At 37.1% G+C, this 18,668-nt stretch overlaps 2 protein-coding genes across 6 annotated transcripts; one reads left to right on the top strand and one right to left on the bottom strand.

The window, feature by feature from the left end:
* The first annotated feature begins 2,953 nt into the window (after window positions 1-2,953).
* LOC116301063 (uncharacterized) lies at window positions 2,954-4,826 on the top strand. Its single transcript, XM_031710065.2, has 3 exons — window positions 2,954-3,091; window positions 3,607-3,783; window positions 4,548-4,826. Exons 2-3 carry the CDS (start codon window positions 3,642-3,644, stop codon window positions 4,739-4,741), a joined length of 336 nt encoding a protein of 111 aa, XP_031565925.1. The 5' UTR covers window positions 2,954-3,091; window positions 3,607-3,641; the 3' UTR covers window positions 4,742-4,826.
* A 306-nt stretch (window positions 4,827-5,132) lies between these two features.
* On the bottom strand, window positions 5,133-17,170 carry LOC116301064 (uncharacterized). 5 transcript variants are annotated; one of them, XM_089037952.1, is made up of 5 exons: window positions 17,033-17,170; window positions 10,996-11,088; window positions 6,156-6,272; window positions 5,763-5,888; window positions 5,133-5,431 (listed from the first exon to the last, which is right to left on the bottom strand). In XM_089037952.1, exons 2-4 carry the CDS (start codon window positions 11,078-11,080, stop codon window positions 5,776-5,778), a joined length of 315 nt encoding a protein of 104 aa, XP_088894078.1. In that variant the 5' UTR covers window positions 11,081-11,088; window positions 17,033-17,170; the 3' UTR covers window positions 5,133-5,431; window positions 5,763-5,775. The 5 variants fall into 5 exon arrangements, with proteins under 5 accessions (XP_088894078.1, XP_088894079.1, XP_088894080.1 ...); XM_089037953.1 differs by having other exon boundaries at window positions 16,954-17,148; XM_089037954.1 differs by lacking the exon at window positions 17,033-17,170 and adding an exon at window positions 11,318-11,336.
* Window positions 17,171-18,668: the final 1,498 nt, after the last annotated feature.

The raw sequence follows: 18,668 nt of genomic DNA, 5'->3' as shown, positions 1-18,668 counted from the left end.
ATGCAGTTTCAATGGCAAATAGATATTTTATATATGACAACCACATAATAAATTTCTCAACCTTTCAATCGAAATGAATCTAAAAAAATCAGAGAATTTTCTACCGTCTACACTCTTCAAGTGTCAATTGAAATTAAAATTTTAAATGTGTCTAACCGTGCTCCACGACCAACGAGGTACAGACCATGCTGTGCTTTCATAAACAACCCTTTCTTTTTCTCTCTTCGCGATATCTTCATTTCTAGTAACTTTCAATGAACTTATTTTTGTCGCCATCTTGTTTTTCATAAATCGCTGAGGTAAGCAGAAAGGGTTCCGGACTCAAAAGACAAAAGATCTTGAGTGACCACAACAGCGTCGAGCTCCTCAAGCTCCGTGTATTGACTCATACTCAAAGAAATGAATGATTCAAATCATGCTCAAAATCATAAAAACTGCATGAAGAATAAACGACATTCCCTCAAGTATTTTAATGTTTCATGGATAAAAGCATTCCCAAGAGAGTCAAAAGACAAAATATGGCGGCCATTGTGGTGCCGTTAACAATGGATGCTAATGAGAAATCTTTTGTTAAATGGCACCAACATGGCCGCAATGACGTAACGTGCAATCGAAGAATAATGATAACCATTGTTGTTCAAATCTTGTGCTTTATATTTTGAGACTCCATTTTAAGTCTAGATCAATCCGCACTGGCAATCGGAAGTCGAATATACCTTTAACATCAAAGAGGCTCAAAAGTCAGAGATTTTTTACTCTTGGAGAGGGAGGGGGAGAGAGACGATTGTGGCAGTTAGGTGGGCCAAGATCAGACGTTTCGACTGCTACATCATACTAGTGCTAGTCTTTATCAGGCGATGGTGTAGACTGGAAGGGGGTCTATACCTCTCAACTCCGACTCAACTCAGTAACCAGAGCATGCAATCAAACCGTTTATATAGGACTTTTATTTTTAAAAGTTGAACAAGGAATTATTTAGAAAAACACGACAGACTGTTGTAAAGAATGCTAACTGACAATTGATGTTACAAAAGTTGACCTAGCATAGTTTTTGTTTAATTATAGTTTTCCCTTTCTTCCTTCGTTCCTTCTCTTCTATTTCTCTCCCTTCATCTCAGTCTCTCTTTCCCTCTTTTTTTTTTCGGTTCCACGTAAACCCCGAAATAAAAGCCCAGACCAAATGATACATCTAATAAACTAGCTATTCCTGTTTCAAATCTAAAAAGAAAGGATAATAAGAAACGGTACTCGATCAAATAAAGTGAGTGAAAGTTCATCCCACCAGTTGCACCAGTTGCAGTTTAACGTCGGAACTCAAAAAACCTGTCATTTCATGGCTTTTGCCCCCGAACCTAATTAGGTGTTCCGTTTAACCGACAGTGCGACTGGTGTTCAATGAAATTGTGAAAAGACACTGAAGTTAAGGGACTAGAACAATTCGAATGCATTTCTGAAATCTATTTGGGGGTAAGGTCTTTATAGGGCCTTGTACGGAGGACTTGAGATACATTACACTAGGTTTTGCATGGAACAGTTTAATACGTTTCGAATTGTAAAGTTCTATATACACCCTAATTCAAAAAAACGTTGTCATCGCCACTAAGCCGGGCGATAGACGATATGTCATTCCGACATGGAAATGGTTTCGTTGAATACAAAGAACATCGAATCAGTCTCAACACTAAGGTCCATACTCTTGACGAGAATAAGAATAAGAAACACAAGTCATTCCAGCTATTCTTGGATCTTGGAATGACATATATCCTATCGCTTTTCGCCTATCGACTATTGCCTATCCACAACGTTTTTTGAATTAGGTGTACATGTATGTGCCTAGAAAGCTTAAATAGGCCATTCAATTTCAGTAGTGTATATTGCTAAGTAACTAGCTGCTACGTCTCGTCTATACTAGGAATATGGAATAGATAATAGATAATAAAATGGACTGTTAATGACGCGCTTCAGTCTCGATACGTAATTAACAAGAAAAGCAGATTTAAACAAGTAGGTTTTAGGGTTTGGCTCAACAGATGATAACGTAACAAGTGTTAGAGTTCTTATTGATGAGGAAAGGGAGTTTCCGATTCGTTCGTTTGGAGAAACCAAATTATTTTTTAGTTTCCTGGGAGGGAGGGTGGAGCTGGAGCAAATCGCATCGTGTACCCCCCACTTATTATCCAAAACACAATTATTACTAATCCCTTCCCCCTCCCCCCTACACTATTATTATTGTTCTCCGGTTTTCCTCCCTCCGCAATACCACGTTAATTTCCAATTCGATTTGTGAGTTAGGCGTGTCGTGACTTTGATCAGCCCGGCAGAGGCTTTTTCAAGCTATCGATAACGACAAAGTGTCTCATAACACCTGTCTACACCACCCCCTTCTCTTGTGCAGTGAATATTAGACAATAAGCCTGTTGCGAGATGACGTTTTACCCCCGTCTCTAGACCATAATCTTTTTAACACTGTTTTTGTTCTTTAATTATGACTATCGTTCCTGTATTCTCTAAGGAATCAAAAATTTTAATATGAAAGAATTTCAAAAACTATTATGGTATAGAGTCGGGGGTAAAACGTCATCTCGCTTCAGGCTTATTATCAATTCTTGCTTAAAGCAAGCACTAAATTCCGGTAACAAAAGGGTGAAAGGGTGAATGTCTAACTGGTGGTGCAAAAAACGCGCAGCATTTCTTTTCTATGAGCTGTCGAAAAAAGATTCTTTTCTATGGTCTGTCAACAACAACAACAACAAAACAAAACAAAACAAAACAAAACAAAAACAAAACTCAAAACCGGACCGCCGGAGCCGTTAGATGTTAAAAAAACATAAATATGAGTAATTGCATTGATAATTACACACATAGTAACTTTGACCTGTGAAAATATCAACAGGATAAGATTATTGTGACTGGTAAAGTTGCCTTTGTTTTCCCGCCAAAACTAATTAACGAGAAACTGTCTTTTCTTTTGGTGTTTACCGTTCCCACGTGTCATTGTTTGTTCTATTTCCACTCGATGGACATAAAAGCAGTGCTTGCTTCTCTCTGAAAGGACACTTGCAACGAGAAGTTCAGCGGAACAAGCAAAAAGGTAAACTAAGAAAAGCGTTATTAGTTTTAAATGTGAATTTTGGTTTTCTTCTAGTGGCCAATGAACTTGTCTTGCTGATTCTAGTAGAATGTGTGTCACGTAGTAGAAGTATGTGAATTTTCGAAACTATAACAGCCGCTTAGCTTAATGTCTCCCGTTTCTGTTTTCGTTATCTGTAGTCTACCGCTGTTGATATTATTAGAGCAGCTTTTGCATCATTGGGAAACATGAGATACTAACTTAGAGCAGTTACCACATGCCGTAGCACTGAAATGGCTTCTCATTGTCATTTTCAGTAATTCAATCAATCACAGCGTCGTGTAGTTGTGACTACTGTAAGATACAGCGCGGCTATGGATTGGTCTTAGGCTCAATCAATTCTGTCAGTTCTAGTAACATCGACCAGAACTAATACAGTATCACAATCATGGTCAGCGAGAGTCTGAAAACTAAACTGGAAACTGAAGTATAAAATTCTGATAAGTTCAAAGTAATATATATTTTTTGTGTTACAGGTACTGAAGAGAAACGCCCGTGTGGTAAGAAAACAATGGCCGTCCTGAAGATAGCTTGCGCCCTTGTGGTATTGATGTTCCTCACGGATTACTTCCCAACACAAGCTGTTGAGTGTAATTTTTCTGTTGGAAACAAAAAAGGTGCTACGTCTCCCGACTGGGAACAAGGTTTCAAAGGTACAAGCATGCATCAGTTATTCTCGGTCAGCTTCTATTTTACGACTCACGGTAATCCGGCCCAGGCTATCAACCTTTACTGAGAATATTCTCTGTTTTTTCTCAGTTATTGTTTGTTGATGTTTTTCTTTTTTTTTAATGGTTTTGTACTTTCCTTGCAGTTTAGATAAACGCGCGAGAAAGATGCTATAATTTTACCATGTGCGGGAAAGTCGGATTGTGTACCGACCGTAAGGGGTCCGTTTTGAACCACTTAGTAGAGGGAACACCTCTTTAGCATGGACGTAATGTTTTCCCATTTCAGACCACATGTCATTCCCTAGAGAACAAAATTCTTTGTTTGAATTTTATTCATATTTATGTGTCTTCTCATGCGCAACCTTTAAACAAAGAAATAATACTCTAGGGAATGACATTGGGGTCTGAAATGTGGCAACATTACGCCCAAGCCTAAGAGGTCTATTTGTACCACTGGGCAGCAGCCGATCGATCAAAGTCAGGGCACGGCTAACTCACAGATCCAACACTAAAACAACCTCTGGGTTGATCAAAATCAAGGCACGGCTAACTCACAGATCCAACACTAAAACAACCTCTGTGCTGATCAAAGTCAGGGCACGGATAACTCACAGATTGAACCCTGAACTGAACCTCTGGCTGATCAAAATCGAGAAGGCACGGCTAACTCACAGATCGAATTATAATCTTTAACTCATTAGGTTTAGAAGAGGGAGTAAAACCTAATTCTTTGTTGCTGTTAACAGGTTCTTCTGCCAGTGGGTTAAGGAATTGCGAAGGCAAATGCGCCAGTACCTGTGAAAGGAAGGATGGATGCAAAGCGGTTGATGCGCACATCACCAAAACCTTTTTTGGTGGTCCAATCTGCAATTGCTATGGATACAACAACCATCCCGAGCTCAAGGAAGCACAGTTCTGGGGACATCGCTCTTGCTCATAAACCATCATTTTGGACTCAAAATGAAATGCTTTTCAAGAAAGGCATTTGTGATCAAGAAACGGGAATAAAATTAGAAAAAAATACATATACACCTCGTCTGCTTTTCGCCGTGACGTACAAAATATACGATAACCCTGCTAAATTATTAGACCTGACTGATAGACATATTTACTGTGTCTCATTTTCTCACTGGACTCTGAAGATGACTTTCGCTCAGGTTGTCGAAACATCAGTCACCACCAACAACAGTCTTGAGAGGACCACACTCACCAGAACGATCACACTTCGCAACAAACCTGCTAGGGGAGCTTGGGGGGAGGGAGAGGGGGGGTAAGAGGTCTGCGCACTATTCCTCTAGCTCCGCACTGAGGTCAGCGATGAGACTCTAAAATAGTTGTATTATATTAGCTGATATTTATTTAGCTGATATATACGATATGCACGCACATGTTAAATAATATCCTACATCAGGTCCCATAGTCCTATAGTAAAGAATTCGAAGACGATGTTTTTGCCCAAAGAAGATAGTACACTTAGATATGGATAAGTCCTATACACAATGATGAAATAAAATCATGGGGGAGGGGAGGGGAGGGAAGGGGAGGGGAGGCCGCTTGGGAAAGGATTTGATGTTTCTCGAAGTGCATTTTCCCTTTTGCTTGGTTGTTCCCTAGTCGTCACTCGAGTACTCTGAAAGAAACAGTTAAGAATCATGTCATAAGCGTTTTGCTCAAGAGATTCCTAATGCATTTACTATCAATATCCCTTCCGGTAATATCTGTATTTTCACTAGGGGTGAGAGGGGAGGGGGGGTGCAATTAATATTTGGCAGCTTGCAGGATATTGGAGGTTGTATGTGTATCTTGATTTCTGGTTTCAGGCAGTAGAAATAGTCAGTCGATAGATTACTTTGAGGACATATTTTGACATGTTTTGACTAAAAAGTTGCTATTTGTATATGATTGCCCCCCCCCCCCCCCCAGTCAACCTTAAATAGTACGCAATATGCATGTAGACTTACCGTTATGTTGAAGTCAGCATTTTTTGCAAGTCCTCCGGCAATTTCTGTTGGCATAATCTGTTCGGCATTTTCCTTTGCGCTTGTATATTCTGCAATAGTATTCCTTACCAGGCCGGTCCCGACACACTGTTGAAAATGATTAATCTAGTTAATAGGAACCGAATATATAAAATACAATCATTATAATCATTATGGATGGATGGAGGGATGGAGGGATGGAGGGATGGAGGGATGGAGGGATGGAGGGATGGAGGGATGGAGGGATGGAGGGAAGATGGAGGGATGGAGGGATGGAGGGATGGAGGGATGGAGGGATGGAGGGATGGAGGGATGGAGGGATGGAGGGATGGAGGGATGGAGGGATGGAGGGATAGATGACTCGTCATTACTTACCTATACTACTGCAGTATCCACAGAACTTTTTGCAAATGCTTGGGCCATAAATACCACAGTCAAATTTTGGATTATTCAGAAACCAATATCGGCAATGGGGAGAGGTGTCTTTGCAGTCTGCAAAGAAAAAGACCTTTTTATTTATACATTTGGCTTACTCGGGGTTATTTCAGATTTCAGATAAATTTCCAAACCTTCTTAAGTTAATTCGGTCGCCGACCGCCAAGTTAGTTATAGTAAAGATATATTAAGAAAAAAATTCTTTGAACGCAATACATATCGAAATATATACCATCTCTTACAATAGAATTAGTCATTAATTAAAAAAGCAAAGCAAGAATGCTGAACTGAACTGCTCCGTGGATGAGGAAAAAAGTGGATCGATTTGGCATTGCAGTGCATTGTGGGACTGTTTTAGGGGACCAAATAGACGCCATCTTGGAAATATAGAACAGACCCATAATGCACTGCAACGCCAACTCGACCGAGGGGGGATCGGGAGGGGGGTATTTTTTTGTAGGAAAAAGGGGTATGGGCAAATTTTTATCAGAAAAAGGGGGGATGCACAATTTTTGGAAAAAGCTACAAGCCTTGCTTAGGGGAGATCGTATTTTTTATGACTTTAAGGGGAGGTGTTAAGAATTATTCTGGACATTTCAAATTCACAATTGATGGGTTGCAAGCATTCCCTATGGCCGCAATGACGTAACGTGCAAACGAAGAATAAGAGTGCAAATAAAGTTGTTGCTATGTTCATTGTAGAAAAATAAATAATAACGTTAAATAAACCGTCATCATGTTATGTAACATTTATTAATTATACTTTTTTGAAGATTCGAGGGAAAAAACTGTCGTTTGATAAGGTTGCTAGGCTATTGTTGGCTTACCAGACCTAAATGTCACTACTACAGGGCATCGTTAATCATTTTTTAGAACAAACAACTAAAATTCCTCCTCTAAAAAAAATTATTAAAAAAAACTATTTTAAAAAACGAGAAATGGGAAAGAAATTTTTTTTTTGCTAAAAAAAAAAAGCCAAATTAATAAAGTTAAGCCCGTTCTACTAGAAATTAATAAAGCTATTTAAAATCACGTCGAAGGGAAGAACAGTAAATGGCTATTAGTGATTGGCGATTGCACGACCGAAAGGCACAGCGGGAATACATCCAAACACGAACAATCGAGGTGTTTTAAATGGTTTTGTCGACTACAAAACATATACTAAATATCTCAACATCATCATCTGTGTTTTGACAAGAATAATTATAAGAAATACAAGTCATTCCAGCTACTCTTGCACCTTGGAATCACCTCTATTCTCCTATTACTTATCGCCTATGGCATTACGTATCGCCGCGACTTTCGCCCCTTCAACCTTTTTTTTTTTTTTTTTTTTTGAAATAGCTGTATTTGTATCATAATATTTCATTATGAAGGACATATTTTGATCTGAAATTAAAATAAACTTACATGATGTTTTAGTATTCCAGATGAAGGTTTAGAAACCCCGCTGAGAATGACACTTTCCTATTCAGTACGAGCCTGATTTATCTCCTTACACATACTCATAAATTATCTTATTCTAATTCAACAGTACACTGTACTTTCTTGGTGTATATAGACCATCAAATAAATTATCCATACATTTGCTTTTGGTTCAACTGTGCTTGTTTGTAATGTTTAGATTTGTAATATTATTTTATTTGATATTTGTGCGTTCAAACGTTTATTACCAACTACCTGTATTACGAGTTTTCAATTTACCATGTTCTACACTGTCTGAAAATCAAAATTTTTTTTACTATTGACTTTTCTAAAATCAAGCCGTTTTTCTCGAATCTTCTGGAATCAATATGTTCATGACTTTTCTGTATTTAGAATAATTTTTCAATAATATTGCTTCATAAATAATCAGTTTTATGATCAACAAATATTCTGATAAATATTTTTTACACTTTTCAATCTCCAAATTTTATTACATAAGGACACTTAAATAGACCTTTATTTGAAATTTCAAAAATATAATCATAGTCTCCTGCATCTCATAGAGGTTTAGATTTCGAACAAGGAAAATATGCTAAATATTAACCATTACGATTTTAGATAAAACAGTAAACAAGTCGAAAACTGCTAAAAAGGAAAAAATCTAGTTATGATATCTATGCTAAAAAAGCAGAATTCTTTGCTATTATATAGCCGCTTACCGGAATCTGATGAATATTGCCGAGCTTGTGATTCAGGAGAAACACCGAAAACAGTCGTCGAGAAGACAAAGAAGCCCAAGAAAATTATTGAAAACATGTTGTTAAACTTCCAGCTGAAGAGCAAAACATTTAACTAGTAGTCGGTGGGTTCACAAGCAGCTTCCTGTATTCTTGATTTTTAATAACCCTCTCAGAGTCAAATTCATACTCAAATGTTAGATGGCAATCGGTTGTGAGGCTTATTATTGTAAAAGAATCGATATAGTTGCCAATGACAGTTTCCGAGTCTCCTAGAGAACTAATTACGATTGAATCATCGAGTGATTAACATACAGCTATTAGTTTGTCGCTAAATCATATCTTTTCGCAAGATGATAGTTCTATTGACTGAATCAAACAATGCAATTATTATTCCAACTCCCAATTGATAAACAATAATTCAACACGAAGTGATTAATCTATATACACACACATTCTATTTCTAATATACTGGCAAAAATCTTTAATCTTTGATTGTTAGCAATGAAATAAAGCTATTTGAACATCTTTTTCCCCATCGCAATTATTATATCGTTAAAGGCTCTCCGTCATACCTTTTAATTAGACTCAGTTCGATCAGTGCTATTTTTAGGAAAATCTATATGATAACAAAAGTAATTTCAAAAAATGAATTTCCGCCTGTAGCAGTTTCGATAGATATTGGCCCGTTAATTGTCTTTTTAGTACTGAAAGGGTCATTACTAGTAAATCTCCCACCCAACGCTGGGAAATTTGGCATATTGACTTAACTATATAAACATCCTTCAATTGAAACACATACTAATTTGTTTGGTTTTTACAATGTTTGAAAATCTTTCTTTCTTTTTTTTTTTCTTTGGCTTTTTCCCCCTTTTTTAATTCGCATTTCCACATATAAGCTGTTTTTAATTCAAGAGGTAAAACTACATATTAGCTGTTTTTAATTCAAGAGGTAAAACTACAGACTAAGAAATGGAAAAGGATGGCTAGACGTAGACGGTTTTTACGCTCATTTTCATAGCTTCATAAATGAAGAAGAAAATCATTTGTAATTAATCTAGACGTCACTTTTACACTCAAACTTTGATATAATAAAGGCTGGAGTCGATAGTCAATACAATAGGCAACGCTTGATGTCTAGTCCAAGAATCCGACTTAATGTTAAGACATAACGATCGCAACGATACTTTATGTAGTGTTTAATAATAATAATAAAAATAATAGAAAAAGAAGAAGAAGAAGAAGAAGAAGAAGAAGAAGAAGAAGAAGAAGAAGAAGAAGAAGAAGAAGAAGAAGAGGAAGGAGAAGAAGAAGAAGAAGAAGAAGGAGAAGAAGAAGAAGAAGAAGAAGGAGAAGAAGAAGAAGAAGAAGAAGGAGAAGAATGATTTATTGATGACACCTTTCTACATAGTAGCTATACATTCATCAAACTAATGTATTAAAATCTAATAAATAACAGATCTTGTTTTAACTTGCAGAGTTCTTATCAGTTTATCGAAAGAGCAGTAGTGTCATTTATATATAATAAAACAAGATCTGTGAGTTAATATTGAACAGCTTCAAGGACTCATGAATAATGCACGACCTTTCGTCCAATTAGAGTGACCATCACGTCACAAACGTTATATCTCGATCTCGTACCCAGAGCCTGCGTTTCTTCTGGTCTGCGGCGAAAAACGTTCTTCGTAGATAGGTTTGTTCGTCACTGTCATGCGCAGTCAATCCAAAAGGCTCTCACAAGTGTAGGATGCCAATAAATATCAAGACAAGGGCACTAACCGACGCGATTTTGGATCAAGTTCGCATGGATCATGGAAAATTTGAGTTTTGTAAGTTTAAGATCGATCAGAAGGGAAATATGTTGTCAAGACTGGTCTTTGCATTTGTTCCAAACTGTTACGTGAAAGGATACAATGAGCAGCTTGCGCCTGGTCATAACTTTTAGCTGCATTTAGGCTGCACAACCAATGCTATCAACGACGCCTTCACTACTGACGTAACACCGACACAGCCCCAAGGAGGTTATAGCAATGCGCCACGAAAACGAGAACTAACGTTTTTGTGCATGAATATAGCACAATGCGCCTTTGCCATCGATGTCGTCTACGTAATATAGAGACCTTTATAACTTTCATATACTTTATCAAATTCCTGATCTAAGTCAGGTCAAGGCTAACTCACAGACACATATATTTTAAAATAGCTTTATGCATTTTCCAGTACCCGCAAAACAGCTTCATTTAATGAGTGGTTGTAAAATAAATATATTGTTTAGCGATCTCATCATAGTTAACTATGATCTCATTCACCAGAAGTTTGGCACTACACGTCAAGCAGGCCGACCAAATGGTTGGCACTGGAGAGAAGGGGCCCGAGAAGGGGGTTCGTTACGTCCTCTTCACTGAGTCAGATATCATTGGAATTTGGCGTGTTATAGGTTTTTTCAACGGAGAGAAACTCGGGAAAATCCAAAGGAAAAAAACCCATGAATTAAATTAGAGAAGTAGAAGTTGCGCATTATATTAAGACTGAATTAGCAAAACTATCATCATTATCATGTTGTAGATACTATAGAAAAAGATGTTCAATTTTTAAATATAAAAAAAGCTGTACTTTACCATCTTCCCAAGGATATCTTCGAGCATTGGTTGATACCAGAACGGTAACAAATACCAGTATTAGTACGTAGCTTCTCGTTACCATGTTGACGCCTGCAAACAGCAAGTTGTATATATTTTAATTAACCGAGCACTGATCAAACTGTGTAGCTGTGATTCTAGTTCGACCACAGACGCTGTTTCAATTTATATGTTACGGAATATCATACGCAAACCGCCGCCGGATGAGTACTCCTTTGACGTACGCATTCATGTAAATGACAAAAACAGCCCATGACCTTTCGCGCTGCTGGAATCTAGGCTACCGATTGTGCTTACTTACCCGCACCTAGAACTTACGAGAACCCCAGCTCCAGACCAATGCACAAATAAATTACAACCCTGTCCTTAAACAAGACACGATTTGCCTGCTAACATGTATATCTATAAACCAATAGCTTTAACTGCACTCCCGAGGCTTTTATTTTTGGTTTAAGAAATGCAACTCGATAGCCACAACATTCTAGACGAGTAGCTCCACCTAGGAGATTGAGTTTCATTCCGGAGGGTGACGTTATGTCAGGATATTTTGAAAACGTCCGACAAGGAAATTGGTCGTGGGTGATTCATTAAAATATTCCTTTACTATGCACGAAGAATTTTTTGGAGTGCAAAACTACATGACTTGAAAACCAGCGAGATATAGATAACAATGAAACTGCCGCCATTTGGGTTGACCTAACAAGAGAAATGAGGAATGCTATGTTTGATTAGTTGTCGTCAACCAACACGACGGATAAATGTGACATTACGCATCAATGAAGGAAACATCTACTTGATACCCTAAACATTATTACGGAAGTACGATTTTAGGCTGTTTTGGGCAATAAACACATTTTTTTACTGGGTGTGCGGGCACAACACTTAACCCATCTAAAGCTCCCACACGGCTCTTTAAATTTCCAGACGATGTATTCATAATATTTATAAAAATGCCTCATGTTATGCGCGCAATACTGGCTCTTCAGTTTAATCAACTTCCGTCGTTTTTATGTTATCATTCTGAAGCATAAGGGTTTTTAACGTTATAATGGTAAACAGGTTTGTCTGTTTACTCGAGAGCGGTCATTTTTATCGCATACGACCTCCTCCCGGGCTCCTTTCTCAACTTCCCAGGCGATAAAGAGGGTCCTGCCCATGTTTGCAAAATCCCGCCATGTTGTCAATGAACCAACCGGTTAAGCCTCGAGCTACTTGGTGAGCACGCTGGCACCGTTAATGAAGAAAGAGCGGGACTGGACAACCGGAAGATGTAATTTCTGACTCTACTGCGCATGTTTGGGTTCAAATAAGTTGCCACTAATTTGCTGAATCAAAACTGATTATTTATAACCTTCTATTTTTTTTTTGTTTTGTTTTTTAACTACTTAAATTAGTGGACAAATTAAATAACATTCCCATTTTAACGATTTTATTTATTTGTAATGTCTAAATCCCATTCCCAGTGTATTAAATCCCATTTTACCAACTAAGCCAACCTTCAGGATCCTCAATGAATAATAACCGGTTCCTTATAGAGAAAAATGCTGGTTAACCTTAGGGCACTAATTGCTGGATTCCTCGGCTGGATTTAACTTTGTTTTCCTTAATTTCCGTAAAATAACAATTGATATCAAGATTTTGAATGACCTTCTTTGTCGATAGAAATCATACATCGGAAGCGGATTTCGATGTAGGCGTAAGATGATTTACATATCTCAATTAAACCTACGTCGAGTTCCGTTTCCGATATTAAGCTCGCGTTAAGTCCGGTGAAAATTTTTGTCGGTGAAAATCGTCATTTCAAATCAATAAAATGTTACGAGTTAAATATTTACAGTAAAACTAAAGTAATGTAAGTATGAGACATCCTTGGCTAACGATCCTTGGCTATCCATTGTGTTATAATGTGCCTTTGTCATAATTAAGAGTGGGCAAATTAAAGCGACTATCCCGAGACATATGGGAATACAAGAGACTTTCCTAACATTAATTATTCTTGTTTGAGAATGGTCGTTCAATGCCTGTTATGTCAATGAAACTGTTGAGTGTGGTATAGCCGCTGTTCGTACAATACGAAGGGGCTTGAGATCGAGATACCGGGCTGATCAATGTAGTCTTTGCCCAAGTCCTTCAGCTCTGCACTGTCACACTTGCTGATAAAATTTTGCTTTGCACATTCCGCGGGAGACAAGAGAGGCAAGCACGTCCATGTTACGTGTTGTAAGTATAAAAATAGCTTCGCATTGGAATATCTATCTAGATCTAAAAAAAAATTGATGAATAAAAATTACAACAAAAAATACAAAAAAATAGCTTTTCTGGCGATTTTCTTTCCGTGTCGATCGGTTATTCACTTATATCGGTTATTGCTGACATTGGTTATTACTTATCTAAAGTGATCTCCCTGTAATAAAATAGGCTCTTTTTCACAGTTGGGCATATTCAAAAGAGCACAATTATCCATTCTTTAGAAAGAACGTAAAACTTGGCTCTTCCGGTAAGCCTTAATTAATTTATGATTATTTTTATTATTTTTATTACCTTTCATCGATTTAATACTATTTTGTAATTTAAGTTTCAAATTATTTTTGATGTAAGATTTGTACATTTATAGATATATATTTGTTTTAATATATAGTATAGTACTTTATAAAATAACTGTTATGAATGTCGCGTTCTGATTGGTTTGGAGCGCGTGCTTTATGAGAGCACATTGCACGCGCGACCACTTTCCGTTGCGTCATTCCTATCTATTATTGTAATTTGTATTTTATAAAAGAAATAAAAAACTTGCTTGTTGTGCTGTGTGCAGTCATAAAGCACTTGGGGATTGGCAGAACACTCGAGAAGTGTCCAGAAGCACTCCTCTACACATCGTGCTTCTCCTAACACTTCTCTCGTGTTCTGCCAACCCCCGCGTGCTTTATGACAGCACACAGCACTCGCGCGTGTTTTCTATTTCTTCAATATATACACTGACATTGACATTGGCGTTTTGTATTCAGAACCTGCCATGATGCAAGCTGCATCGACACGTTGTTCGTTTCTTATACTTAATTTTGTAATTTGTAGTACATCAAAATCGTTGTTGTTATTATTATTATTATTATTATTATTATTATTATTATTATTTCCCTTTTCAAACCTCTTGGAAGTGGTATTTCATTTATACTACCAGATCACTTATTACTGGCTCGATAAGAGAATAACACCCAAGGGAGTGACATTTAATAATGAAATAATGAAAACAAAAAAATGATTGGGATGAGCAAACTTCCGTCACCTGATAAAAAAGTTTTTCTCGGTGCCTCGGTAAGGCCGTAATCCTTTAAATCAAATCCCGACCGGATAAACTGAGCTTAGTCTCCTACGCAACGCTCACTTCCCAAATAACGACTGTGATAAATAAAAGGCTAACACCACAAACTTTCCAATCCCGTCCGTTTCATATTCGACTTATCAGCAGGTAGATCCGATTACAAAAATTTTTCTCCATATAACTAAAATAAATAAACGCACTAAGGGCCGGTCATATTACATGGTTGAATTAGAAAAAGAAAATTGTTATACTCTTATGGGATGCTTGTCGTATCTCTTAGGGGTAAAAATTCGCGATTTGGTATCTTTTAGGGTGTTAAATGCGAATTTTTGAAAATCAGCATTTTCTGGTATCTCTTATGGTGTCGGAAAAGAAGAGAAGCGCGCATCGATACGGCTTATCCTAGGCGCTTTTTATATAGGATTTAATATTATTTGTTGTGGTATGTCTTAGGCGTTAAAAATCACGAGCATCCCCAGTTCTTTTTTCCCGGAGTCCCCCCCCCCCCCCCCCCCCCCGGGGGCTCTTACGTTCCTTTTTTTTCTTGGTTTTCACGTCAAGACAAATGTATTCAAATGTACTAAATCATGTAAATTAATCTTGGTAAACTATTATGAGAAACAATGATAAACTTTTGAGACACATGTGATCGTTTTACCGATTTAGCATCACCAAGCCGGGCTCCCTGTGCAGGAGCTCGACGTTTGAATCAGTGTCGAACTTTTGCCGTGCGGCTCGACTGGCGCGGTCGACCATCGCCAACTATTCCGGTCATGCGCCTGCGTGCAAATGCAGCGGTGTCACTTGAAAGTGTTAGGCGAGTTAAGTCACATTTTTACAAGGAAATGTATAGAGAGTCAAGATGGTTTTCGATTTATAAATTTCTGTGTAAACAGTTTTCCACTTGCCGGGGTAGAAGAACAATATATAACATTAAAGCATTTGATTTTTATCAAACATGCTTTAATTTGTTTGGAAAAACCTTTTCGTCTCGATAGTTAGATTTTAACAGCCTTCTTGCCATATGTGCTTTGTCAAATATTATGAACAGGATTTCTCAAAATCAGAACTAGTTACCTCATTTGCTGGGGTCAATCTTTAAAATACACACATTCTAAATTACTGTTGTCGAATCTTCCTGGTCGATTGAACGAATTTATAGCTTTCGTTTTTTACTTTCAAAAAGCTCCGATTTGAGACGAGTATTTGTGAGATTCTTTCTTCAAGAATAGGCAATTTGTTAAGTAAAAACCTTGGAAATTATTCGCAAAATACGGCATGTTTGGTACCAAAATAAAGCTTGAACCCTCAGCTCTCGTTTGCCATCGTTTGCAATAGGATACCTATTAAAGCACAGGAATACCGTAGCGAAAAGTTTTGATTCTCTAAGTCCGGGCCTGAGAGAGCTTGGGCTTCCTGTGGTTTTTATTTCATATAAGATATCCGCCGACTTGGCGAGCGTCGCATGGCCGAAATAGTTATGGCTCAGTACCGTGTCGAACCTAATCCAGTCGTACCGAACTTAATTGGTTCATGCGTCGCACCTTTCATGTGCCAAATAGATACTATTAGGTTCGGCACATGAAAAGCGCGACGTATGGATCGCGCCTTTAAGTAGTAGTAGTAGTAATAATAATAATAATAATAATAACAACAACAACAACAACAACAACAACAACAACAACAATATAATAATAATAATAACAATAATAATAATAATAATTCTAGCGCATTACATAAATATCTCAATGCTCTCACAGTATAGAATTAAATGAATATATATATATAAAATGTAAAGTGAATAAATCATATATATATATATATATATATACTCGATTGCAGAAACGTTGTAGTATACATTTATACATTTATACAAATATCTAATGAGATGCATAATGCAAAATAACCATTTTCAGCGCTTAAAAACAACTGATTTATAATCTGTACGATCTAATAGACAAGAAAAGAATATTTTGAGTCATCGAATGAAACAAACAATAGTCTAAATAAAGCGATATTTTTTTGTTTTGCATATCATTAAATATACTGAATAAATTAGATATGTTTGAAATGTATACTACAACGTTTCTGCAATCGAGTGTGTATATATATATATATATTTCGCTTGATGATATTTGTTGTTGTTGTTGTTGTTGTTGTTGTTGATAAAAATCAGTCCAACACCTTGTCCCGAGCAAATATAAAAGTAGTATTCTTTACTACGTGCCGTGAAGTGAACGTTATTTTCCGAGCATTTGGCATTACATAAGCACTTCTCTTTGTTTAACTTGATGTAGTACGGAACCGGATCGGATTAATAGGGAAGCGCTGGTTAGGTCTTGCTTTCTCAACTTATTCGCTTTAAAGCTAAAGAAAAATAACTTAACAGCACACTCAGAATCTAATAGGTCACTCCCTTGACTTACCGAATGAATTTCATGGAAACAAAAATACAATTTGCAGTATGAACTGAATAGAATGTGATCGCCAACCATAAATAATACATTTGGGTTTTAACCAGTTTAAATACCGTTAAATGATCTAGTGAGGTTGCTATATCAAGCAATTATTAAGCAGTTAAATGAACAAAACTAAGTGAAAAGACGAAAGATACTTACAAAACAAACTGCTACGAACTTGACGAAGACTGATTTGAATATCACATGCAATATATATTTAGTTGTATACAATATTCACCTTAGAAAATGCCGAAGACGACGTTCAGTTTATCACCTCTATTTGCCAAGGTCGAGTTAGTTTACTTGAAGTACGTTTGAACATAGTCAATGGAGCGGAATCCATTCCACAGTCTATTAACTATGGTTTGAAAGAACTTCGGCTGGGACAAGCTGTTTCTGTACATGGTTCTTGGTTATTGGATTAGATGAAAATACATTAAGCGGATAAAAGAGTTTTAGTTGGTGGTTTGGATCTTTGGTACACCACGAATACATATGGTTATCAATATCAACCTTTTTCATAGTGTAGGTGATTTTTTTTCTGCTACCACGATAAGATGTCAGTTTTTTGTTCAAACAACCAATACCATCTGTCTAAAGCCGTGAAATAGATTTTGGCCTAATCCACATTAGCAGACCCTAATTCCATTGTTTTCTTGTTTATTTGACTATTACGCGCTAACTTTTTTTCTTATCTTAGCTTTTGCCAAAATTCACTTTTTAAATCGATAAACATATCCTTTCATATAAAAAGCAAATTGCCATGAATACCTAAATTTTCACTCCTCTGTGATAATGACCAAGGAGATCAATTCACCATTAAGGTTGAGCAGAATAATATTTGGTAAATTTAGTAATTACACCCCATCCGTGACTGGGATATCGGTTCGGATATCGTCCGAGGACGAACAATGGTCCAAAAAAGCTAGTTACGTTTGCTCGAGAAGCGAAACTACTTCTTTTTCCCACCCACCACATCTGTTATAAGGATTAAAAGCCCGCAAATTAGACCTTTTAACCGATATGGCGACCACCTTGAATTCTATTGTTTAAGTAAGACATTATGGGAAGCCGAGGCCAGGAGGCATGTACTATTGGAAAATATATAGACTGCACAGCTGTCTGGATATCTTTTTACTATTGAACTTGCTGATAGTCGGAACAACATACGAAACACCAAGAGATTATTTTTTTTTACTTGTTTGCCCCCGCTTCGACATCCCATTTTTTCAAGATGGCCGCCGTATCAGTAAAAAGTACTATTGATAGGGATCTATCAAGTCCTACCACATGCAGGGCAGTTTACTTGCTGTACTTACATACTGGTTACAATGTGTTATGTATGTTTTGACACAAAACTTTCAATCTAAAATGTCGCTGATGAGTAGTCCACAAATGACCCTGACGTGACAGTTGTTAAAACATCTATAGAAACATTTAATGAAGGGCGTTTTCATCCAGGAGAAGAGATTTGATAGTTAAAGATGCGAATTATGCTTCTTCAAGAAAATTTTTCTCGGAAAAAATTCCGAGCTCCAGGGTCAGAACATTTTATCTTGTGTGAAGAACTAAATTTAATCAAGGGCATTTTCATCCAGTAGTTGTGAATAATGCTTCTAAAAAAAAAACAATTTCTCGGAAGAATTCCGAGCTCCAGGTGCAGAAAAAATTGCATGAAGAAATATATTTCAATCACATCTTTAGAAACCTTCCAAAGTTCTTGCTTTTTTTTGTTTTTTTTTTGTTTTTTTTGTTCTTTGTTTTGCCTATAAAAAAGTTATAGCCAGTATAACCGAACCGAATCTGTGTCCCTCGAGTGACGGAAAGGTTGATAACAAAGCGGGGAAAAAGGCAGTAACTGATATTTTTCCGTG

This window comes from Actinia tenebrosa, unplaced genomic scaffold, assembly GCF_029948245.1.
Source record: "Actinia tenebrosa isolate PJP-AT-01 unplaced genomic scaffold, QUT_ActTen_1.0 PGA_scaffold5__44_contigs__length_20552954, whole genome shotgun sequence".
Classification (NCBI taxonomy): Eukaryota; Metazoa; Cnidaria; class Anthozoa; order Actiniaria; family Actiniidae; genus Actinia; species Actinia tenebrosa.
The sequence above is the reverse complement of the archived record's forward strand: the minus strand, read 5'-3'. Positions and strand labels throughout refer to the sequence as shown.